The sequence below is a fragment of the Tauraco erythrolophus genome, chromosome 16 (assembly GCF_009769465.1).
Source record: "Tauraco erythrolophus isolate bTauEry1 chromosome 16, bTauEry1.pri, whole genome shotgun sequence".
In the NCBI taxonomy this organism is placed as follows: Eukaryota; Metazoa; Chordata; class Aves; order Musophagiformes; family Musophagidae; genus Tauraco; species Tauraco erythrolophus.
The window spans coordinates 498237-523047 of record NC_141480.1 but is presented as its reverse complement, the minus strand read 5'-3'; the positions used below and the strand labels follow the sequence as shown (position 1 = coordinate 523047).

The 24811-nt window shown below is 40.2% G+C and overlaps 1 protein-coding gene across 4 annotated transcripts in view; it reads left to right on the top strand.

Moving 5' to 3' along the window:
• Window positions 1-24811, top strand: part of TCERG1 (transcription elongation regulator 1) — a 34601-nt gene that overhangs the window by 7990 nt on the left and 1800 nt on the right. Inside the window, exons 5-20 of one of the 4 annotated variants that reach the window (XM_086621794.1) lie at window positions 341-583; window positions 4396-4458; window positions 5782-5982; window positions 7271-7386; window positions 8497-8585; window positions 9815-9975; window positions 10804-10870; window positions 11940-12075; window positions 13035-13124; window positions 13879-13997; window positions 16078-16228; window positions 20468-20632; window positions 21461-21643; window positions 22735-22914; window positions 23876-23959; window positions 24216-24316. In XM_086621794.1, the coding sequence (XP_086477920.1) occupies window positions 341-583; window positions 4396-4458; window positions 5782-5982; window positions 7271-7386; window positions 8497-8585; window positions 9815-9975; window positions 10804-10870; window positions 11940-12075; window positions 13035-13124; window positions 13879-13997; window positions 16078-16228; window positions 20468-20632; window positions 21461-21643; window positions 22735-22914; window positions 23876-23959; window positions 24216-24316 (2149 nt within the window). The remainder of the gene's footprint in view (window positions 1-340; window positions 584-4395; window positions 4459-5781; window positions 5983-7270; window positions 7387-8496; window positions 8586-9814; window positions 9976-10803; window positions 10871-11939; window positions 12076-13034; window positions 13125-13878; window positions 13998-16077; window positions 16229-20467; window positions 20633-21460; window positions 21644-22734; window positions 22915-23875; window positions 23960-24215; window positions 24317-24811) is intronic. The other 3 variants (XM_086621795.1, XM_086621796.1, XM_086621797.1) reach the window with 3 other exon arrangements.

The window sequence follows — 24811 nt, the reverse complement described above, 5'->3', positions numbered from 1 at the left end:
AACAATCTATTTCTGTTTGAAACTCTGTAACGTTCCCTTTCTAGTAGTGTGAACAGGCATACAGAGGCTACCCCTGTCCTTTAGTACACCCTTGCTACTGCCATAGCGACTTGTTAGGTGTAAAGAATGGGACAAAATAAAATTTGAAATGGACTTTCTTGGTGAATATTTAATGCTACAGAGAAGGCAAAGGTTTTTTGTCCAAGAGTGTCTTCCTGCTGATTATATCTAAGCGTATCTGCTTATATAATGTCTGTTGGGAAACAGAGAGCCAGTGTGTTTGCAGCAAATATATTGTAGTGTCGAAGATACAAGGTGTTCTTTGTTTTTTTTTTATCAGCACCTACCACACAAGACCAGACCCCGAGTTCGGGTGTTTCAGTTGCCACACCATCAGTCAGTGTTTCAACCTCTGCTCCTTCTGCTACACCTGTGCAGACTGTACCCCAGCCAGTCCCACAGACATTGCCTCCTGCAGTTCCTCATGCAGTACCTCAGCCAACTGCAGCAATTCCTGCTTTTCCACCAGTAATGGTACCTCCATTTCGTGTCCCCCTTCCTGGCATGCCTATTCCACTTCCAGGTAAATTGGCGAACTGTAATTGTCTTGTCTGCTACATGTCCATGTTGTCAATTTGTTTGCACTCATGTGTCCACTGTGTATGGAACTTGCCTGAATCCTCTCCACTCAGAGTATTTTTTGAAAGAATTCAGGGTTAGCAGACAGACTTTTTAATTAACAAAGAACATGAAATTTTTCGACTTCTAGTTCTTTCGTATCAGAAAACAGCTGCCTTTAAACATGTAAACCTTTTCGTTTTGGACGATAGGAAAATATAAGAATTGCACTAAACAGTTTTAATCTGATGGCACGTGTCTATCTTGTCATCCTATTTAAAAAAAAAAGTGAGCTTCTGAACAGAATCCATGTGTGACTGAGAGTATTGTTGCACTGTATTTTACTAACTGCGATGTTGCTATAATTTTTTTCTGCTTGCTTGATTTAGACCCTAAGTCTTGTGCATAAATATTTGTTAGGACATGGGTTATAGCTGAAAGAAATGAGAAGATGATATATTTGTGAACAGGCAGAGCTGCTGTTCGTTGCTGAATGGCGTTAGGTGCCTGCAGCTGGCAGGGGTGGTGCTGAGCGGGCACAGACCGCGGAGGGTGAAACGGAGGGCCCTGATGAAGGCGTGCAGGGGTGCCATTCACGGGCTCTAGATGTAAAGACTGTGGAGAAGAAATCTGAGATGGCAGCCCACGGGTTCCTGGGTAAATCCTATTTTCTTCAGGTTTTTATAAAATCTTTAGGTACTTAAGGAACTGATTTTGGGCCGGCCAAATGTGGGACTCGACTGCTGTTTGTGGTCGCTGCAGAGGTCCTAAGAGGCCGCCCAAGCCTCTCACTGCCTAAATACCATGTTTCGTTTTGCACGGCGACGGCCGAGTTCCTGCTCTGGTACAAAAGCCGTTGACGTGTTTTGGTGTGCAGTAGCAGTACCTGTGTACCGAGCTGGTGGTTTTCTGCTGCAAAGGAAGGTTTGAGGCTGCAGTTGGGTTGGATACAAGTCAGTTCCTGATTAGGAATTACCAAGAAGCATCTCTGAGCAGCGTCCTCACGTTTTTGACTCTTTGTACAAGCTGAGTGAAGCGGCTTCTTTCCTGGTGTCCTTTTAACGCGCCGATCCAGTGCGTATGAAGGAAGGAACTGGTTGGATGAAAAGTAATCTTTTGGAAGGCTTGTTTGGCAAAGAGTTCAAGTATTACTGTAGTTAAAATGGATATTAGTGCTGCTAACTAGAAGAGAGGACCAACTTGTAATTGCCTCTGCTTTTAGGATAGTCTTCTAAAATAACTGGGTGAAGCTACTTTGATCTGTAATTTGCTTGAGAAGAAAATCGCAGTGTAGTGCTCATTTTAGGGCAGGAAACAGGTACTGTTCTGAACAAGATATTCAAGGCTGAATGAAAAATGGATAGAGAACTGCGATGTCTGTATATTTGTGAGGTTTGGAAGAACAATAAAAAGGGTGAAGCCTTAAAGGTGGTCAGCTGAATGTTCTTAACTGCAATTTCTGATATTGCCAGCAAGGGATCAGCATAGAGTGAAGAGTCCTTACGTACCTTTGAAGGATGTAATTACCTACTGAGGTGTGAACTGTCGGGTAAAATGTGGATGGTCAAAGCAGTAGAGGAGCGTGCCAGAGAAAATAGATACACCAGAATGTGTGCTTGGGTTGGATTTTTTCATAAGCTCTCAGTTAAAAAGTTTTGGGAGTAGTGCAATACAGAAGGAAAGACAGAGCAAGAACATCGATCTCCTCCTCCTTAAACTCGTTTTTTGAATTTTATTTTTTTTCCAGAACTTTTCCGGTAGCAGGTCTTAGATCTGGTCTCTTCTCTGGTTCTCACAGTGAGATGAGCCTTTTGAGTGGAACCCATAATACATAAGAAAGATGCCTAGCAGTAAAGCACATACTCCCACTGATGAATCTGATTTGTCATTTTGCCTGTTTACAGAATAAATTCAGTCTGCTTCTTTCAGCTAATTCTGACTTGAGTTGGTTGTAATGGTTTATAAACACTGAAAAAGAAAAGGAAACGTTTTAAAATATTTTACAGTGACAAGAAACAAAAGAGAAGTCAAAATTACTTGATGGCAGTGTAACGTGAAGTCAAAAAGGCTTGCCAAGTGTTAAAGTGTAGATGTTTGGGGCTTTCACCACGGATGCTCTGATCAGCCAGACTGCTTTCAAGAGACAGAGCTGAACAATACGGTGTCAATGATTTCACAGTTAATCTCTGTGTTACGCTAGAGTAAGACGGAACAATGGAAGAGTTGATTAGTGATATCTGGTAATCTCAGATCTTAAAAAGTAAGTCTGCTTTCTCTTAATTCGTACGTTAAAAGTTAGTTGTGTGTTTGAGAATGAACTTGGCAGAGGAAACAGCTTGAGTATTTGCTCAGTCATATCTGCGCTGCAGTATCGTGATTTCAATGATCCCGCAGATGGCATTATTTATACTGACCCAGTTTTGAGACATGCTGTAACTTCCTTAACAAAACGAATTTTCAGATTCATTTTCAAATACGTAGCATGAAACCCTCCCCCAAAATTTAGACAGACACTTCATTCAGTGCTGCTTAAGTCAATGTTTTTGTGTCTCAATTCATACTACTTTTTATAAAACTAGTTTTGGATTCTTTCACTGAAATTATTATTAAAGAACAGTACAATCCTGTCTTCTCACAAATATTTTTTTTAAATAAATTGGCAGTATTTTTGTATGCTTTCCATACTAGACCTCTAATGAAGAAAAATATAAATTACTTTCGTTTTAAACACAGGGGTTTAATTTCACTTTGCACTGGAGAATTTCCAACCTCAGATGATGGAATTGAAACCATTTAAGGGGAAGTTTCAGAAGTCTGTCAGTTTCTGAGTGTCCAGACTGGACCAATGTAGAGAGAATCTCTACAGTTTCCTTCTGCACCCTAGAATGAAGGTTTTTGCAAACGTGTTCCCCTTCCCCCTGTCTAATTTCCTACTGAATTTTGCATCTAATTGAAGAAGATGAGATGCTTTCCTCTTTGTGACCTTTCTACGTCATTTCTTAGTGAGCTGGAGAGCAGAACAGTGCATGGTGCTGCCTTTTTTGAGGGCTCGTTATGCTGCTTTTAGAGCATTTTTCAGCTTGTGACTTCTTTATAATGAAAAATAAAGAAATGTTCGCTGCCACTGACCCAGTGCAGCTTTGTGTACCTCTGCTTGCAGCTTCATTGCTTTTATTTCTTTTTTCTCCCCTTCTTCCACCTCCAGCCTTTCCGTGATGACCCTCACTCATAACCTGAGCTTTCCCTCTGGGTTGAGCTTGGCTTTCACCCTGCTGCGCCTTGCTAGTCCGAACAGTTTAGATCTGTCCTGCTCTCACCACTGCTTTCTGAAGGCAGCAGCAGACTGAAAATAGTTTCACTTTGTTGCTGCTCCCCTGATGGATCTGTCTGAGCAAAGGCTGTCAGTGCAAAACAGCACCGGTCGTATTTTCCCTCGGTCCTGCCCTGCAAGGAGAGCCGGGTTCCCCCTTGAGTGAACTTAAACCCCTGAGTCTCCATTGAAATGCCTTTTTTCTTTTTAATGACGTCCCAATAATTTGCTGAACAGCGGTTTAATGTAGGCAGAAACTGTTGCTGCAGCTCAAAATTAGTTTTATATTTGATCTGGCGTAAAATGCTGGAGCAGAAAGCATTCACATTTTGTTACTGGGAGGCTTTGCTCTTTGCCGGCTGCAGACGGCATTCCAAATTGTAGCAGGAAATCCGTAGCACCCAGATCCCCGTGGTAGCTGACATCCGATGGCAGCTTTCCAACGTGCTTGCTTGTCCCTTTTACAGGTGTAGCAATGATGCAAATAGTCAGCTGCCCGTATGTAAAGACAGTCGCTACCACCAAGACCGGTAATTTTCAAACCCATCTTAGTTCGTTTTGTCTGTAAGTTGGCATGGTAGTGAATGTTGTTGTTTATCTTTTCTTTATTTATTTGCTTCCCCAAGTGAATGAGTATATATACTTTATTTTCAAAACCAGTATAAATGCAAATATCGTATTTGGCCAGGAAATAGCTGCCCCAAATAACTGTTAGCGTTAGCTTATTTTATAAAAAATGTCCAGTGCAGTTTGCTGTAATCATTGAGTTCTGTAATAACTGTGACTCTCTTCATGCCCATACTTCTTAGTTACTGGTTTCTTGTGTGTGGATTTTTGTTTTTCCTACTTCCATCCGTGTAGTGACATGACTGTGCTCGCATGTTGGTGTGCGTGTATGTGCGTCTTAGTATAAATTTTCATTTTTTCAAATTGTGGGTTTAAGAAAAGTCACTTACTGAGAACAGTTTATGGCAATGTGTAATGTGTGCTTTTCCATTCTTTAAAGAGATAGGCTTTTTCAAACAAATGTTAAAGGCTCAAATTTACAATCTTGTAGTTCTAGTCTTACCCAATTCGTTTTCTAGAACTTGTCATCCAAAGATGTTCAGTATATCCATCTTGTTGGCATGAGCTGGGAAACGATAGGATAATGTAGCATTCTGGCTTTCTTATCTTTGGATATTTACTTGCCACTTTGCTTTAGGATGTGAATAAAATGTTTTGTTTTTTTTTTTTTCAAATTGGTCTGCAGTACTAAACAAAACCATCACCCAACCTGAAATTATTTCATTCTCATCAGTTTTAATCCAAGGTTTGAATTAATGTTAACTTAATTTAAGTCAGGATTTAAGATTTAACAAGAGCCCTGCTCTGTATTATATGGCTCAAATTCAAGCCACTGTTGTTTGTTTTTCGAGAGCAATAGGAATATCTCTTAAAACAACAGCATAATTAAACAGTGGAGTAGACTTTAAAAAAAATAATTATTTGCTATAGAGATCTAATAAAGACTTTTTAAATAAATAGAGCACTTAATTTTGAAATACTAAAGCAAATGTCCAAAAACTAGCAAGCTTTGTGCTGTGCAGAATTCACGTTACTTTAATGAAAATAAAAAGCTATCTAATTTGCCTGGTAATATGGACATTACTTGTTGCAAAACACAGGAAGGAAATTTAGTAACAATGCATTGCTTTCCAATTTAATTTTGAAAACAATCTTTATTTATATAGCTTGATTATTTGTAAATTAAGTCAGTAAAGTGGTAGGTTGTGGGTCTCGGGTACTTCATCGTCACTTACTGTTTTCTCTCCTTTTTCCTTTTCTTTCTGTTTCTCCTCTCCCTGGTGCAGGTGTCCTGCCAGGCATGGCCCCCCCCATCGTGCCGATGATCCATCCGCAGGTCGCTATTGCCGCGTCACCGGCGACGCTGGCTGGAGCAACAGCAGTCTCGGAGTGGACGGAGTACAAAACAGCAGATGGAAAGACTTACTATTATAACAACAGGACTTTGGAGTCAACGTGGGAAAAACCCCAGGAACTGAAAGAAAAGGGTACTTCTTGACAAATACAGCTGTATACTGGGCAAAACTGCTTAGGCCGTTAGGTCGTTTGAAAATGTGAACGAGACTATTTCTAGTCCTTTATCTCCCTTAAAAATATTTTGAAATCCTGATTGTAAGTATCCATTTGAGTTGATCTGGACTCTGGAAGTTATAGTTTCTTTGGTTTGCCCTGTATTGTAAGAGTGTTTGGCTCTAGAGTTGCTTCCCAGCCCTGTGACGTTTGGGTAAATGCATGTTTCCGCTCCAGTAGAAAGTAAGTACTTCAGGTCCTCATGTGTTTGAGAAGATCCCAGTGCAGAAATGTAGAAAGTGAGGGGGAAGGTCAGTTACTCTGAAGAATGTAAACCAGGAAGGAACGAAGATCGTTGAAATGACAAATTTCAGATCTTCAAAAACTAAGCATATAAACAGGTTTGGAGCACGAGGAAAGAATAAACTACCTGCCCCCTCCACATCCCTCAGCGGTGTTCTGGCCCTGTTCCGTGGCTTGTTTTTGCTTGAACCCACGTGATATCCACGGGTGGTGGTATATTGGAGGGAAATTGTTCTTGCATCATGAATAAGGAAGAAGGGGCAAAAATCATGTGGCTTTTATTCAGTTTAGAAAGTCTTTTAGGAAAACAAATCCAGTTGGATCCAGATAATTCTTCCTTTTATTGTCTGCTGAATTTTTCAGTTACAAGAAGTCTTTGGTTAGGTATTCAGAACACTTTCACAGTTAGCTACTTTAATTAATGCCCATCTTTCTAATAATTCAGGTTTAAATAATAAGTCTTTTTACTGAGGTGAAAACATCTGAGATGGCAAGTATCGGTTTCATTGAGTAAAGATTATACATTTTATCCTTTTTTTTTAGATAGGTGCAGAGCAAGCCTCAGATGATTCTTCATGAATTTTCTCTGATTTTTTTTTTTTGTCAACACCATTTCAAATCTGAAAGTTGTCTTCAGTGTTGCACTGTTGGTTGCAACTGCTGGTTGATATTTTTCTTGGTGTTTCATCCATTTCTGTTGGTATGTTTTAGTTGGCTTTTTAATGTCATAGGCTGCCTTACAATATTTTGTTTTCCAGTCCCAAGTAGATCTTGGTACAGGAGATAATCGTGTCTTTATAAGCAGACTCTGTAAAGCCCAAGAAGGATAGAAAGTGGTGAAAATACATTAAAAATAAGTTTTGTTTGCAGTCGTGCTTGAAAAATCATACCGATAAAAATAAATTTGTTGTGATTCTATAATGGTTCCTTAATAATACTAAGGAAAATTCTATCTTTATTTAGAAAAAATGGAAGAGAAGATTAAAGAACCAATTAAAGAACCAACAGAGGAGCCTTTGCCAATGGAGACAGAAGAAGAAGAGCCAAAAGAAGAACCTATAAAAGAGCTTATAAAGGAGGTAAAAGACCTTGCCACCAAATAGTCAGTATTGCCATTTTGAATCCTGCATCCTACAGGTGTGGATGCATCTGTAGATCAGGCATGTGGGCAAGAGGCATGGTTAGGTTAGTAGTTTGAGTTCTTACGTTCCTGGGGTGATTTTGAAAGCCTTCCTTTCTGGACTCATAGCTTTTTGTTTCCCCCTTTTTTTTAATTGTTTTTTTTTTTACATAAGGAAAAAAGGACATTTAAAAGAAAAACACGGAGTATGTGAGTTAAGAAATTAGTAAGAACATGGAAAAAAGCTAGCTCATTACATAGACATGATCTTCGTTTGCTGATTTTAAGATATTCAGAAAAATGAAGCTTGTCCTGAATGTTTGAAATCTTTAAATTAATAGCTTTTTCTCTGTTTCTTTTTTACTTTGGTTTGAAACAAAACTTACACATTCTCCCTGTGCTACAACTGATAAGTTCAGTCTGTTTAGGAACACCTGTCTGAGAAAATGTGTGTAGTGTTTACACTGTAGAAAACAAAATTAACTTTTTTCTTGTAAGGCATTTTGTCACGCTGAGAAAGCATAGTGCTTGAAGATGCTAGGATGTTCGAATAAAAATTAAGGCTTTTATACAGATTTCTGTGAACTTCAACGTAGCTCAGTGGGCAAAGGCACAGAATTCAGTTGCTGTTTTTTATTACTGCTCTATCCTGTTTACTTTTGAGGTAGTTGTTAGTTTCCTTATTTCTGCTGCAAAGGTTATTGCAGATTTTTGACTGTTTCATACTCCGTGTCTCATTTTAAAGGAAAATTTTAAGAATATATCAAAATTTCTTTGCGAGAAGCTACACCCTTGCCCCTGTACTCAGACCCTGGTCCAAGGATTCGTGCAGATCTAGGATGGCATTTAAATAAGGTTTCATTGAAGTCAAAAGTTAAGTAAACACTTGGAAAATTGAGATTTTTGCATAGCAGGCACTGTTGGAATTCCAATGCCTCTGTTTTAAGCAGGGATGAAGCTGTTAGCGTTGTTTCAACACGCATTTGGTGGTTTAAACAAATGAGCTACTTTACAATAAATAATTAGCTAGCTGTCATTGCCTGAAACCCGTAACTTGTCTTCCCTTGAGGAGCCCAAAGAGGAAGAAATGACTGAAGAGGAAAAAGCGGCGCAGAAGGCCAAGCCGGTTGCGACCACTCCTATTCCCGGCACCCCGTGGTAGGTGGCGGTTTTCCCTGCGGCCCGCTGCTGCGGGGCTGAAGGTTGTGTCCTGTGGCCGCAAGGAAGGTCGCTGGGCAGTGGAGTAATGGCGTGTGAAGATGCTGTTCTCGGTGCGCTTCCGTCGCAAATCAAGTTGGATAGTTGTAGAACACTGGCACAGGTTGCCCAGAGAGGTGGTGGATGCTCCATCCCTGGAGACGTTCAAGGCCAGGTTGGACGAGGCCCTGAGCAACCTGATCTAGTTGGAGATATCCCTGTTCCTTGCAGGGGGGGTTGGACTAGATGACCTTTGAAGGTCCCTTCCAGCCCTGACCATTCCATGATTCTATGATCCTTCAGCCCGCACTGCGGGCACTGCGCCAGCGCCCCTGGTGCTCAGCGGGGTGTGCACGGCCTGTCTGCCACCCGCTGGCCGCAGTCCTGTCAGGTGCCTTACCAGTATGGATTCTGTGTCCCTGCCCCTTCATCTGCCACGGGTTCCTCCTGATCTGGTGTGAAATACTGGCCAAGAAAATATAAAAATATATTTGACTTCTTTTGCCCTTATGCCATGGGGAAGGAATAGCTGCAGCTACTGGCCAAAGCAATCAAAACGTTTTTATTTTCTTTTTTTTTTGATCTTGGCATAGATTTTTGTCAGCTGCCTATGATGAGGTTACTTTTGCTGTAGTATGTGTAAAACATATTTGTGTGCTTGGATAACCAAGGTAAAAATCTTACTCATGGGAAAAGGGATATCATTTTAATTTTTGCAATTTAGCTGTCGATGCTTTTTATTAATGTTTGATATTTAAAACTGTCTCTTCAAATTATCTCTGCGGTTCCTTCATCCCATCATTTATAAAATTCTGGTAAGATCATTAGGTTGCTTTTTCTCATATTTTGGGGGCATTGAAGAGATGAGGGTATGTTTTATCCCAAAATCCAGTTCAGCCATCTGAAACATTTTTCTAAAGAAGAACTGAATATGCTACAGCTCCTGATAAATAGCATTTTTAAAATGACATTAAAAGTGCTAGCAGGGAAAAGCAGTAATTCAGAATCCCATTTGGCCAGTAGGAATGCCTGGTACTTGTGCAGTGAGTATGACCTGGATCTGTCTGTGACCGTTACGCTTGCTTCAGGCTTTGCATGTGGGAACAGGTGTATAGATATGAATGAAGATAAAGATAACGCAAGAATGAAGATAAAGGTAATACAAGACTTTGTGTCTGTCAAATTTCTAGGTGTGTGGTGTGGACTGGTGATGAGCGTGTTTTCTTCTATAACCCTACCACTCGTCTCTCCATGTGGGACCGACCAGATGACCTAATTGGAAGAGCTGACGTGGACAAAATTATTCAAGAACCTCCTCACAAAAAAGGAATGGAAGAAGGAAAAAAACTTAGTAAGAGCAATCTTACTGCCTTCTTAAGAAGTCTGAATATAGTTTAGCACTCACTTTGTGTGGTTTTCCAAAGCTAGTAACATAGTGAAAGAAATGTAAGGATGTAATGAAAAGTGTATATAGCTTTGGAATTGAAGAAGGTTGGTGGGAATGCAGGTATACAGAGTCCTTTGGAAAAAAACAGTCTATTGAAGAAAGATGCTAACAAGGTTAATTTTTTCCTAAATGCCAACAGGCTGAAAAAACCCACAGTTCTTACTGACTAAAAAAAAGGGACTGTATTTGTTTTATTAGCAAGAAGAATTTGGGGGCCAGAAAAGATTAATCATAACTTACAAATGGGTTCTCACAGAATAGGATTTAACTTAGAGAACATCAACTGGAATACAGTTTTGGAAGCAGCTGCCAAGAGCAGAGAACATTCAAGAGGCTGCTGAGATGAGACTTCTTTCTGGCATGAGTTCTAGTAAATGATCCTGGGATGACACGTGGGCTTGGTAGTTGGAGGAGAGCGAAGTGCAAGTAGGTAATCAGGAGATCCACATGTGCCTCGTTAGACTGTTTAGCCTGACTTTTCCTACCTCCCAGCCCCCAGGAAATGAGAGGTCAATGTTTGTCATTTTAAATCCAAAGTTGACCACAGGTCCGTTAGTCCTGCACCAAATTCCAATAGTGCTGTTCTGGAATCAGCTGAAAAGCGTGTGTCTTCCGTTGTCAGAATACATTATTGCTGCACGCGTTGTCCTCTGGTTTTGCGCAAGGTTTCGTTTGTGATTTGCAAACTTCTCATAAAGATAAAATCTAAAGTATTACGGAAATCTGTTACAGTTAGAGAAGAGCATGAATCTACAGAGGACGCAAATGAAGATGAGCCTATTAAAATTAAGAAGCGCAAGTAAGTTTGCTTTTTCAATACTAAGTGGCCTGTGTGGTAAAATGAAGTTTTTAATCTGAGCAGTGTGTATACTGTTGTGTTCAGCAGAGGAGAACAGGAACTAATAGGACAGGTGAAACACGATCATCAACTTTCTGCTGTTTTACTTTAGCAGCTCAAGTATTTGATCTTTCTGTGAGAGCTGAAATTCATGTACAGAGGTAACAGCGTCTCCTTTGGAAATCATTTGAAATGGAAATAACTTATGCCATTTATTTGGTGAATCCAAGGAATATTTTGAGTGCAGTTTATCTTAAGTAGTTTGCTTCTGTTGCTTGTTAATTTCTGTGCACAGGGTTTCATTGCCAAAAAATCAGCCATCAGATTTTCATAGTGATTGCTCGGTTTCCACTCTATTTCAAAGCCTTAAGAGTTTTGTTTAGGTCTTTTGGTCTGTTTTGCGTATTGAAAGTGGAATACGTCACTACGCTGAGTTACTGTTTTGGCAGTGTTTTTACCATTTATCTGTTATTGTGTGCTGTCAGGGATGATCATAAAGTCGTGAGCAATTAGGGCTTTGAGTTTGTGTTTGGGACGAAGCGCGTTTGCTCTCAGTAAACGTACATCAACAAACGGCACGCTTGTTTCCGGCAATGCTTCGGTGGGTGAATGCCTCCTGTGCGTTACGGCGCTTTCTGTTCAGTGATTGCCAGGTATCTCAGTTTGAACTAACTCCCTTGGCCGTGGTCTTTTCACAGGGGCCTCATGGTCTTGAACAGGAGGTAAGAAAATGAGCGCAGCTGATGTAAAATCTTATCGCACGTCTGGCAAGACCATTGAACGCAGCCAGAACGTGCTCACTTCTTGGAGTCGTTTGCTAGAGCTGAAGTTACTGAGAATGCCTTTGTTCTTGAGCTCTTGCAGTAGGAAAGCATTCAGAGTTGAGTCTCAAAGAATGGCTTTCACCATTGTAAGCCTGTGCTTCTGAAGTAGTCAGTTATATCCGTTCTGTCCTGGTCTAGTTCCATTCCTAACGTACACGGTTGACCTGTTACTTCTCAAGTTACACTGTATATTTAATTTTTTTCAGGAAAGATGATAACAAAGATATTGATTCAGAGAAGGAGGCTGCTATGGAAGCTGAAATTAAAGCCGCACGAGAGAGAGCCATTGTCCCTCTGGAGGCTCGGATGAAACAATTCAAGGACATGCTTCTAGAAAGAGGGGTCAGAGAAATCAGTGTGTGTGTGTGAGAAGGGGAGGGAGGGAGGGGGAGGTTCAGTCTCAATTCCTAGCGAATTCAGAACCTGCAGTGCTCTATGTATGGAAAACAGTCTCACCCTTCCTCTGATTGAGGGATGCATTTGGTACCAGACTCCAAAGAATGTTACAGTTATAGCAAAATTTTGATTTCTAAGTAACTTATGTTAAACAGTATCAAGACAGGTTGTTTTTTTATAAAGTTGTTTCCAAGTTAAATAATTATGTAATTGAAAGCTGCTGTTGAAAGTAAATAGAACACCCAAACTGGAGGCATCCTTAATGTTTTTGGAAATGTTCCTACGTGAGAAAAGTAGTAAGTTCCGCTGTAGTCTGTACGCTCTTATCCTTAAATAGGAGACTTCTTGCTTTTAGTTAACTAAATTTGAAATCTGCTTGATACCAATCAGTTTTGATAGATAAATTAGACTATTAGAATACAAATTTGTATAGTAACTTTAAAGAATGGAAGTGATTCCAGCTACCTGTGCAGCTTTAATTTAGTTTCAATAACTGGATTTTATGGAATAGTTTTAATAAGGCTTATTCAAGATGAGCTCAAACATGTTTAAATTGATCTCTTTTGTAGCAGAACTGTTTACATGCATAACGTTTAGAAATTATGTAGAGCAGGCATGGGATTTGAGAATATAGAATCTCAGGGCTTTTTTCTGGTACACTTTTTTTTAATGTCACATAGTAGTAGTAATTAAGTGTGTGTTATTATTTAGAAGTTTTCAGAGCCTGTTAGTGTTGAAACTGGCTGTGGCAGCCTCCATCATCTGTTAGTAATGAAAACTTCAGTATGAGTTTGTTTCCCTCTTTTCATTGAATCTCCTATAGTTGTCAAGCAAAACTGTACAACTGCTGTGTATTTGAGGGAACTTAACCATTAGTTTAAAATCTGACTTTTTTTTAATTAAAGGTCTCTGCTTTCTCAACATGGGAGAAAGAGCTACACAAGATAGTTTTTGATCCTCGTTACTTACTTCTCAACCCTAAAGAAAGAAAACAGGTAAAACAGAAGTCAAATTCACTCCCCATCCAGACACAAATATTACAGACTTTATCTAAATCCTCAGTCTCCTATTTTTGTTCCTGCTAACCTTCCAGACTAATCAGTGTTGCAAGGGATTTTTGTTACGATTAAGAGTTTGTCTGGAAATAGAAAAAGCTAGCAAGAAAAGTGAGTTGATAGTTTTTATTTTTCCTGTGGTTGGAAGATCTTGTATTTGAACACAGTTGTACGCTTGCAGAGAGCTCCCAAAAGCCTGAATGAGATGATAAAAATCGTCATTATCTCTTCAAAATATCAGCATAATGAATAATCTGTCTACTTTAAAAAAATAAAAAAAGGTTGTTGGGGGAAAAACTAAAGTTCATTTTTATTGTTAAGCAAGTTCTCACTCCAGAAGTTTTTCTTCAAGTGGATATAAGGAAATGGAAAACTTCAAGAATACAAGCAGTGTCTGCTGTCTTAAACATATGACCCAGAAAAATGTTAACCTCACATGAACGTGTAAGAAACTTCTTCGCAGGTCTCGGACTACATGTTTAAGTGCAGTACGTTCAGCAGATGGGAGTAATTTACATGTCCAGATACAGAGTCCCTAACCCTTCTTTGTACCTCTCCTATGTCAGTTCTGTGGTGAGAGGGAAGGAAACAGGAGAAGAGGAAAGAAATGGTATTTTTTTCCTCCCTCTTGCCCCAAGCTCATCATGTGGCCTCAGGTTTGTATGTTTTATGTCGGTGACTGGTGTTTCTGTAGGTATTTGATCAGTATGTGAAAACGCGAGCGGAAGAGGAGCGCAAGGAGAAGAAAAACAAAATAATGCAGGCCAAGGAGGATTTCAAGAAAATGATGGAAGAAGCAAAGATTAATCCAAGGTAGGAGCTTCTTTCTTGTTCGTATGCATAAGCTCTGTTAGCATCAAGTAGTTGGGTGGTATTAGGTAGGTTAACCTCTTTCGAATAGGCAAAGAGGAGAAAAATAATCAAATATTGTTGAAATCTTCTTTCGCCTGTTTGTATTCACCTAACCCATGAAATAATAGAACTTATGATTTATAATGCTTTACATATTTTAAGTAATTTTGAAGAAATCCTCAGCATGCTGTCCAGATCATGAGAAAGGCCTCATGATCCACCACAAGTTTTCTTTAATAACCTTGTTTGTTTTTAAGAATATTAGTAGTCACTGAGAAGTACTAGGGAGGGTTCTTCAGTTTGGAAGGACCTGAAGGATGTTTTTTTGGTTACAAAGTGCACTGATGATAATGTGATAGAATGTTCTAGTTGCTGTAATACAGAAATTACTACATACCCATCACGTTCAGACCTACTTACAGTGCCAGCAGCGAGGCGATGCCAGTGAACGGACTCACGCTCCAGATTTAATTGCTAGAACTGTTTGCTTCACAGCTTTCTCGTATAGAGTTCATGAAATATGTGCTTTTGTTGCCAGATGAGCTCTAAAGCGTTCTCTTTCAGCATCTCTTGGTTTATCTGGCATTAATTCTTTTACAGTGAAATAACAAGTCATTTGTTTCACTTCAGCTTAATTTTTTCCAGTGATCTGTTTTTGGAAATCTGGTGGAAGCCAATGTTATGTTAAATTTTAAATTACTTCAAATCTGATTAATAACTCTTATTTAAAACACCTGTCTGCTCATTTAATAAGGGAGCAGTTTCAGCAGTAGTAGACTGGGAAGCATGGAGGCATGGAAATGTTTTAAGAAAAAGTTCATCAGGTTTAATATATAATTCAGAGACTAACATGGACTATTGTGCTAGCTTTATCATCCTCAGCTTCCGAGGCACCTCCAATGTGTCATATTGGGACTGACTCTTACCCGGTCATGGGTTGGGGTGGGAAGGAAAATTCCAGCTGAAATACTGTCTTGTTTAATCTTATCCTTTGTCTTCTGGTTTCAGTTTGTCTAAAGATATTGCTGTACTTCTGTGAGTGCCAGACGGGGTTTTTATCATCTATCTCAGTCCAACATGCTCAAGAGTTTGTGTTCCACTTCACTTAAACAGCTCTTGTTCTTCGATATAGCTGTACATTCACTTTATCTTTTTGAATAAGCTACCAAATTCTCTTCTTGTTTCAATTTACCCTACAGCAACAGTAGGCTGGATTTTCCAAGTCTAATTATTTCCATGCTGTGATGAAAACATTCGTATGATTATAAGTGTCTCACGTATTCTTGGGGCCAGATTTGCATCAGAGCTTGGAAAAAGCACAGTAGTGGTTTTTTTCGAGGTAAGTGGCAGTACTATATCTACTGCACAGATTGGAATCTGGCCCTGGAGGTGAGAGAATGGTCAGGGAAATGCTATGGGGATAATGGGTCGAAAGCCCAGTTGTGCTGCATCTGCCCATAGTGTTTAAAATATTTTCAACTCCGTGTGCTTTAAGGTTAGGCTGTACAATGTTCACTGTAGGAGGAAAAGTTGATTCAGCCAGTGTTCTATTGTGACTAATACCAGAAAGTGATTTTCTTGGTGGACTCTTAGCATGGTTTGGCTGCAAGTGAGTGCACGTAAAATTTTCAGTTTCACAGCTGTGAAATACCTGGACAGACCGGTGGCTGAACTGCTAACCCCAAAAAAGAAGATTTTTGTAGACAACTGAGTTTTTTCATTTCTTCCTCTTGGTTACGTTGTAGTCTCTCTTCCTACACCTGCACTTTCTGCAGGTAGCTGTATTGAAACAAGCAAACAAAACCCCCCTGTAAGTCTCTAACGATACCTTTCATGTGTGTGCCTAAACCTGACTCCTTTGTATATAGCCCACTGATCACGCATCTCTATAGTGAGGCCATAGGATGTTGGCTTTTTTTTTAATTTTTTTAAATACATTGTGCTCTGGCATGTATTGTAGCAGAAGAGACATTTCTCTGCTGAACCTGCTTCCCAGCAAAGACAGCTCTGCCAAATGAGTTCACTTGCCGTTTTGTTGCAGAACTACTTTTAGTGAATTTGCAGCCAAGCATGCTAAAGACTCGAGGTTCAAGGCAATCGAAAAGATGAAAGATCGAGAGGCCTTGTTTAATGAGTTTATCACAGCGGCAAGAAAGAAGGAAAAAGAAGACTCGAAGACCAGAGGTGAGAAGGTAAGGTGGCCTTTTTCGTTCCAGCGGTGTGAGTGGTGTGAGTCTGAGTGAGGTGGGACAAAGCCAGCACTTGGTTTCCAGTGAGCCCTTTCTGAGCCTCCTCTTTCCGTAGAGGTTTTACCATGTAAACACTTCACAGATGTCCCTTTGGTCTTTCTGAACTAACTATTTAAGTTTGCAGGTGTACTGACTTTTAGAGTACATCAACTTGAATATGCATTTACTTGTGAAGCTGAATTTGCTTACGTAATCACACTTTTTTTGTTTGCCTAAGCAGGTAACATTATATTCTTAACTGGAATAATGCCTGATTTTTTTTTTTTTTTTTTTTTAAGTTGTGTTATCACGAAGCGTTAAAAAGGAAAGGATTCTTATCCTGTTTGGCTGGAAACCCCAGAACTGGCCATTACCTCTCTGTTCTCTCAGTGGAGGCAGTAAGAACTTGAAATTCTCTGTAGGATACTCCGTTTAAATTTCAAACAGCTTCCATATCTTCTCCTTCTGTCTAAAAGCTAGCACTTTAGTGACTTTTTAATCTTTCAGTAAATATATCTTAGGTATAAACTGCTGCTTATTAGAATTAAAGGTCAACTATTAAAGATTAATGAACTCCAAATGTCACTGGAGCGCGTTGTCAATAGCAGGAGCAGGCGCTCTCCGCTGGGGAGGCCACTGCGGAGGTGGCATCAAATGTGATCAGGAAAACGTGTGGCCACTTCAGTGTCCCTGTGTGTTGTGTGAATGGAGAAAATAACCTCTAACACCCAATAATGTCTGACAGTTTAAAGTCTGCAATATTTATTTTGTTGTATAAAGTTATTGCAAATTTCACCTACTAAGAATGCTTACAGGAGACAAAAATGCTGAAGAACAGGTTAGATTTGAGGACAATTTTGTTACTGAATAAGTTTTGCTTACTGTTTTTAATCTAGGTACTCTGATTTAGTTTGATTCTGTACTTGCTTTTTTTCAAATGTTGACTTATTGCTGATATTTTCAATAAATGTGCTTTCAGAGGAGAGCTGATGTAGTTCAAAACTAGACTTTTACATACTGCATTTCAATTATGAATATGGAATTTTAAAGCATTCTTGCAGCTTAATAGTGCAGTTGAAGACTTGATAAAAAGTAAATGTTGTGTTGTTGCATGATTGTTCTAAAGTTGAAAAGTTAAAAGAAGAGAGATTGTGTTTGTTTGCTTTTGAAATAATGTTTTTTTTCTCCAAAAGCCTTTTGTAACCATTTTATGTATTCTGTTTTATAACAAGTGGATAGACTTTACAGTTATGTGCTGTGCGGCCTGTCAATCAGTTCAGTCTGACAGCTGTCAATCACTGACACGCAAATATTATGGGATTCCCTAGTGAGGAAAGAATTGGTATCTCTGTGTGGTGACTTTAGCCTCCCGCTGTTCCGGTACTTTACATTTTTTTAGTTTTTTTCCTTGTGAAGTGATGAGAGTTGTACCTGCAATGTGTTAACTGCCAAAAAAAAAAAAAAAAGACTTCTAAATACACCTGAAATATTTTCAGTCTTATTCCTTTGATTTTGAAAGTGCTTAAAACATAAAAAAAAATTAAGGCATTTAACTTGAAGCTTTCTCAGTCTGTTTTAAAAGTCCAAAATCTTTGTTTAAGGAGGATCAGCTTCACAGAAATCTTTAACGTAAGGGTTTCAAATTATGTAACGTTTTGATTTTGCTTCATTGAGTTGTGGCTTATTGGATGGTGATGGAGCAGCCAGCTTTTCAGATGGTTGGTTTTGTTCCCGTGGCTCGTTTCAGTGAGTAAATACAATGCTAATACTTCTCAGATGACAGAGATAAGGAAGTACATGTGGGTGAGAATATTGGGGAAGGGACTACGAGCTGGTGACATGGACCAAGCTGCTCACGTGCTGTCCCAGGACACAACATGTTCCATGTCCCGGAGATGAGCTGTGCCAGATGAGCCTGACGTCCCACCCTGCGCAGCCTTACTGAAACGCCCAGCGGCAAAGGTCCCGCAGCCCGCTGTGCCGCTGGCTCTCCTCTGTCCCTATCCTGAGTCAAGATCTCCGAACAGCTTCCTTACATTCTGCATAGTTGAGCTAGTTGCTGTGTTAGGCAGCATCATAGAGCTGTGATCTGAAAAGGTTATTCCTTGAGGAGATGGTTTTGACTCAATTTTTTGAGAAATTTTTGCCTTTTTTAACAATCGAAACCCAAATTGCAATACTTGCCCCATATACGTTGCGGATGACTGAAGTTAAACCCCCGCTTTAAGAGCATTAAAGGTCTGGATGAGTCATTTGTTTTTCTCGGGGGAGTTGGCTGTCCTCTCCCCGTTCTCTGCTGTGTCCCTCGCTGGCAAAACAGCAGCCGGCGCAGCTGGCATCGCGGTGCGGGCGCACGGCTCCTCGGGGCGCCAGGCAGGGTGCTGCGGGCAGCTCCTGCGGAAGCTTCTTCCTGCAGACGGTGGGTGGTGGTCTTGGGTCTGGTTTTGCATTGCAGCTGGTGCCACGGTGGTGCCAGCAGTGTTGCGGGTAGGCGCTTTCGATGCGGTGGAATATAAATGTGCCGATGTGATTTGTGCAGAAGCTTTGAGATACCCTTACTTTATAGAATTCTGTGGTAACGTCTGGGAATTGTTCCATTTTTAACAAATATTTCTAATGTCATGGCTTAGAAAGCTTCATATTTTTGATACTGCATGCATGTTTTAAGATATTTTGAAACAACATTCTTAATTTTACAATGAATAAACGGTTTGCTTAGTGTTTTGTTCAGCTACTTTAAGAAAAAGTGATAGTGCTGTAGATGTAGAGCAACTTCCCACTGACGCTAACCAGTTGTTTTCTAATCTCTGCTGACTATCTTAATCTCTCTGAGATAGTAAAGAAAAAAGCCTATAAAGCCTTTCATGTTTGTATGTTAATATTGTGAAGAACTAAAATTATCGGTGGGCAAGGCTGCAGAATGTTGGTTCTGATCTTCGTTTCGTTCTTGCATTCTGTGACTAAACACGTTTTTAGACAACGGGGATGTGACAGTTCTCTGGCAAGCCGGAGTCTGTTCGCCTGTCCATCTTCTCACTTCCCTTCTGAACCTCAGTGTTTCGCAGCTAAATTGCTTTTGGTGGCTTTCTTTTTTTTTAAAGGGATGAGGAGGGAAGTTAAGTAGCAAAAAAACGAGTGGCCAGCCCTTCTTCTAGGTTTTGGGGATTTCTAATTAGCGTGCCATGAGGACGGGTTTGTCCTGTGGACCGGCGGGTCTGGGATGCTGCGAAGGCAGCATGCCTCGCCTGGCGTCTGGAGTCCCTGGAGTCACCCTGGCACTCGGCGAGTGCGGCGCACCGGCCCCTCGCCTCTGCTTCCGAGAGACGGAGGCTTACATGCCAAACCAGACTTAAAGTGATGGGAATAAAAAGGAGAAAATGCCTCGGAGCTAAAGTGCAGCAGGAACAGGGAAATCATCTACCCCAGAAAAAGAGATCTAATAAAGGCACAGTAGTTGCTCTTGCAACTGCTGGTTCTGGGAGTCTGGATGAAAACGTGGTGCTAGTTGTCTCGATAAAGAGCCTGATACGATTGGTCCTCTGCCAGCCCTTTGCAGTGGCTGTTCTTATGGACAGGGTGCTGACGTGCCATTTCCAATTGAAAACCTGGACTAAAACATTTCCTTACTCTTAGTATGTGCCTATCCATCTTAAATGTAACTTCCTGCATTACCCTACATGGGTAATTATTGATTAGGTCCACCTTAAGACATTGCTCTTTATCAGCAGATCCAAGTGTTTGCCTCTGTTCATTGTACACTTGGAGGATGAATCCATAAGTCCTTGATTTGTCTAGAGCCCTGTTTAAAACTGCATAGCTTCTGTAGCATTAATATGCAAAATGCTATAATGTAGAATCAGTAACTCTTTACTTTGCTATATATATAAAAGCTAAAAAAAAAAGCTTAAATTGGAGTAAAATAATAAAAACTATATTGGTGAATCATTCTTTAAAAGATATAGTTTGTAGCAGATCTTCTTACTGTATCTGCTTTAGCAAAATTGTCCCAAGGGGAACCGAGTTTTCGATGTGGTTATGTCTAAATTCAGAGTCCTAGCGATATCTCTAAATTGTGGTGGTATGTAATGTTAACATGCTTCCCTCTGTTGGAGGTAAGTTGACCCCTTTTCTCGTAAGAGCAAACTGTTGGGTATCAAAGTGCCTGTCTCAAGTATTGTCTTTCTGTTTCTGTCTGTAAAACAGATCAAAATGGACTTCTTTGAACTACTGGCTAATCACCACCTGGACAGTCAGTCTCGCTGGAGCAAAGTGAAGGACAAAGTAGAGACTGACCCCCGTTACAAAGCGGTGGATAGCTCTTCACAGAGAGAAGACCTTTTCAAACAGTACATTGAGAAAATAGCCAAGGTGTGCACGCGATGTTTGGAAGTGTAACTCGGGATGTTCTGCTTGTCACGTTGCTGTTAATGTGGGAAGTAACCAACTGGGAGATAGACTAGTGTGTGCCGTAGTTCCATACTAAGGAGAATTCTGTACCATAGTTACTTGTAGAAGTACCCCAGAATGACAGCTTGAAACTTAGAAGTACTGTCCCTGGTGGTGCTGCTGCAGGCGTTCACGGTACGTGTGTGCGTGCGTACACACACGTGGTGTTGGTGAGAATTTGTCTGGCAGAGCAAGAAAGGCAGAGCCTCCTGTAAAACCCCGGCTTGTAAAGGTGGCTGTGAAACTTCAGAAAATACAGACGCCGCATTGATTACTTCCTGCCAGGATGGGCAGAGTTTCTTTTGCTGTGATGTTTTTGTATCAGCTGAGCTTCCTTCAGGAATATAGATGGTTCATACACAGTTCCTTCGCTGGTTCTTCTCTCTTAATCCAGTGTTCCTGCCTCTCTCTTCCAGGCAACTAATGGTGGAGAATGTAAAACTGGGCTAATGAATAGTGACTACCACTCTCCCCCTGTCGCCCCGTTATTCAGTTTGTCACTGTACACAACATGCACAGAACAATCACAGTTGTTCTGGGATCTGCACTGTGAACAAACTTCTTTCCCATGTAAACCCTGTGATGCTTCAGCATAGCTGTTGAAGCAAAATTTTGTAATCCATAGATCTCAAATCACTTTGAAGTGTTTTGTTCCAAGATGCCTTAGTTTGATAACCCTTTAACTTGTCTAACGAAAATACAAAAGGTGGTGTATGCTTTTATTGAGAAAAGTTTGTTCTTACATTTCAGAATTTAGATTCGGAGAAAGAGAAGGAGCTGGAAAGACAAGCTCGCATTGAGGCGAGTTTGCGCGAGCGAGAAAGGGAAGTCCAGAAAGCTCGTTCAGAGCAAACCAAGGAAATCGACAGGGAGCGTGAGCAGCACAAACGGGAAGAAGCCATACAAAACTTCAAAGCGCTCCTGTCTGACATGGTGAGAGATGGACAGGCTTTCTCAGCTCCTCGGTGCATTCTGTTTCTAATTGTTGCACTATGTAAAACGTTTTGCCATTTGTAGCTAAGTTCTTATAGAAGGAGAATCCTGTTGCCTTCTCCCCACTGCCCTGCCCTGACTGTTGGGAGTTTTGTCTTGGTTGGAAGAGGAAGCTTTGCATTTAGGGTTCGTGTTCTGCCATCTTGCCCGGGGAGTTAGTGGACAGCGTTATTCCTGCTGTGCTTCTCTGGCGTCTCACGGGTGATGGCAGACTTTCAGTCATGCTACTGTAAACTTCTGTATATCTGTTGGAAAATTAGATGTTGTTGAGCATTAAGAATAGTCATTTTTGTGTTGTCTCTCTTCATGCTCCAAACATAGGACCTTTGTCTTACCATTTCTCTGCTGTGTTGTACGTTTACTTTGATCTGCTGGTCAAGCTAACCTGCGAGAGAGCAGCTCTGACGTGGCAAATGTCCTGTTAAGAGGACGGAATTAGCAGAATGAGTTTTCATCAGTATGGGTACTATGCCCTTGCTCCCTGGTGTAAGATATTAAACTCAAACACATTATTAGTGCTTGGTTCCACATTTCAGCACTGAAATTTTTATAAGGGGGCAGGGCATAAGCAGTTCATCACTCTGGTCTGGTGGTGTAGCTACTAACATAAAGCAGCAGCTCCTTGAGGATGCTCTCTAGGCTAGAAGAAAGGCACTGCAAAGCTCCTAGTGTCTCTTTCGAAATGATTTTCTCTGAGGCTGCCTTTCCAGACCACTCAGGGTTAATATGTTGCGCAGAGAGGACTAGGATGCTGGATTTTCCATTTTGAGAGAATACTCAGCCAAGTCAGTGGGGTATCTCTGTCTGAATTTGAACTGAAGCAAAGTAATTCCTTCTGCCACTGCCTGTTTAGTATTTGTGGGGAAGCCACTACGGTCTCTTACTTAAAAACTGTTTTGTTTTGGTTTTTTAATCTTTAATTTGAACCTTAACTTAAAAAAAGAGAAAAGCCCAAACTGAGTAGTATATAAGAAATATCAGTGAACTATAGGAAAAAATGGTTTAAAAAAAATGATCATCTTTTGGCTCAGGTGCGTTCTTCAGATGTGTCATGGTCTGATACCAGAAGGACCCTGCGGAAAGATCATCGATGGGAATCTGGCTCCTTGCTCGAAAGAGAAGAGAAAGAGAAGCTCTTTAATGAGCACATTGAAGCACTTACCAAAAAGAAGAGGGAACACTTTAGGCAACTTCTGGATGAAACTTCAGCGGTAAGAGCTATATACGTTCAAACTTCAAATCTTTGCCAGCCCATGGTGATTTATCTTTTTCTGGTTTTCTGTCACACAATCTGATATGTGTGGTTTTATTTCCAGGGCCCCTTTGCTTCACCACTATCTTTTTTTTCTTCATAACAGAACTTGTGCATTATGTTTCCTTACCTGTTTACCTTGAGTGTTACTTTGGTTTAACATACAGTTCATTTACATTTGAACTTCTAATCAGTGGTCTTTTTAAGTCCTGCAGGATGTTACATTTCTCCAACACTGAGTTATTTGATACTCTTTGCTGTATGGCATCTTGCCCTTGCAGCAGTATTTACCCTAATGAATATCAGTATACAATCTTACCACGTTCATCTGTTTTGATGGTTTCCTACCTTGTCTGGTGCTACTGAATCTGAACTTTTAGTCTTTGTAATGCTGTGGGAATCTGTCACCTGTTCTGTGTACAGTGGGGCTTTAGTGAGTCTTGCTCCTTTTCAGTTACGTGCCAACTTCAGATAGCATTCTTTTAACCTGAAAGTTCCTACCTCATTTTTTAACGCATTAGTTGAAAGTAGGTAGAACATTAGCCAGGCTCTTGGTGTGATGGAATAAAGTGACGGACATGTAACTCTGAAGCAAGTTTTCTGGAGGTAATTTTTAACAACACATTCATATACGTAAATATGTGCTAGAAAAAGACTTTGGGATGCAAATGGTGTTTGTGAGGACTTTGATCTGAAAATGCCACCTCAAAATACCAAAGAAAAGTAAAATATATAAAATCAACTAATTAAAAATATGAATGTAATAGCATAAATAATCAAACCCCAGCACTTAAATACAGCAACAACTTTGTCAGTGGACTTGGGAGATATTTAAAAGCTTCAGGTGTAGTAATATTTATGTTCTATATTATTAGAATCTAATTTTCTTTTAATTAAACTATTTTTGCATCTTTTGAAAGATAACTTTAACATCAACATGGAAAGAAGTGAAAAAAATCATTAAAGAAGATCCAAGGTGCATTAAATTTTCTTCGAGTGACAGGGTAAGTGTTTTGCAACACTGTTGGTAGCTTTCAGAATGCTGCAGGATACAGAGAAAGTAAGTTAATGGCTGCTGACGTGGTGTCTGCTTTATGTGAACAGAAGTAGTGTTGTTTAAATAAGATTTTTTTTCAAAAAAGATGTAAAAGATAAGGAAAAACATAATTAACATGTAATTATTGCTTATATTCAGTATGTTAAGTTGCACAAAGTACTTAACCTGCATTCAGTGTTTTAAGCTTATCTTTTTTCTTTCAGAAAAAACAAAGGGAGTTTGAGGAGTACATTAGAGACAAATACATTACTGCCAAAGCTGACTTCCGAACACTATTGAAAGAGACCAAATTTATAACATACAGGTGTGTGGCACGATGTGAACAAAAGTCTAATCTCTTCACTGTGCTTTTCTATGTGAAGGGCAACAAACTGATGTCTGTTTTTTCTCCTAGCATAAGTTTGTGTCTAAGTTACACTTCACAGCCTTTCGTAACCTGTCAAAAAAGCCGAAAAGTCTGCGGGAGCTAGACACCTCTTTTTGCTGTATTTTGACATTGCTGCTGGACTAACAAGTAATGAAAATCAAACCCACAGAGGTGTGAGGTTCTCTTTGGCTTCAGAGTCGTATTCTGTGAATAGTACTCTGGGCTGTCAGGCATTAAATTAATGTTGTGGTGAGGGCCATCTTTCATGTTTGTGTTAGTCCTTGGTTTGGGCTCTGGAGGGATCAATACTCACTTCAGTGAGGACTCTATTTCAGGACTTTGGAGCAGTCAGCAAAGAAATATTTGCTCCATTGAAATTTTGTCCAAAACCCGTAAATAATTTGCCTGGCTTCTGTGGGAGGATGCCATTGG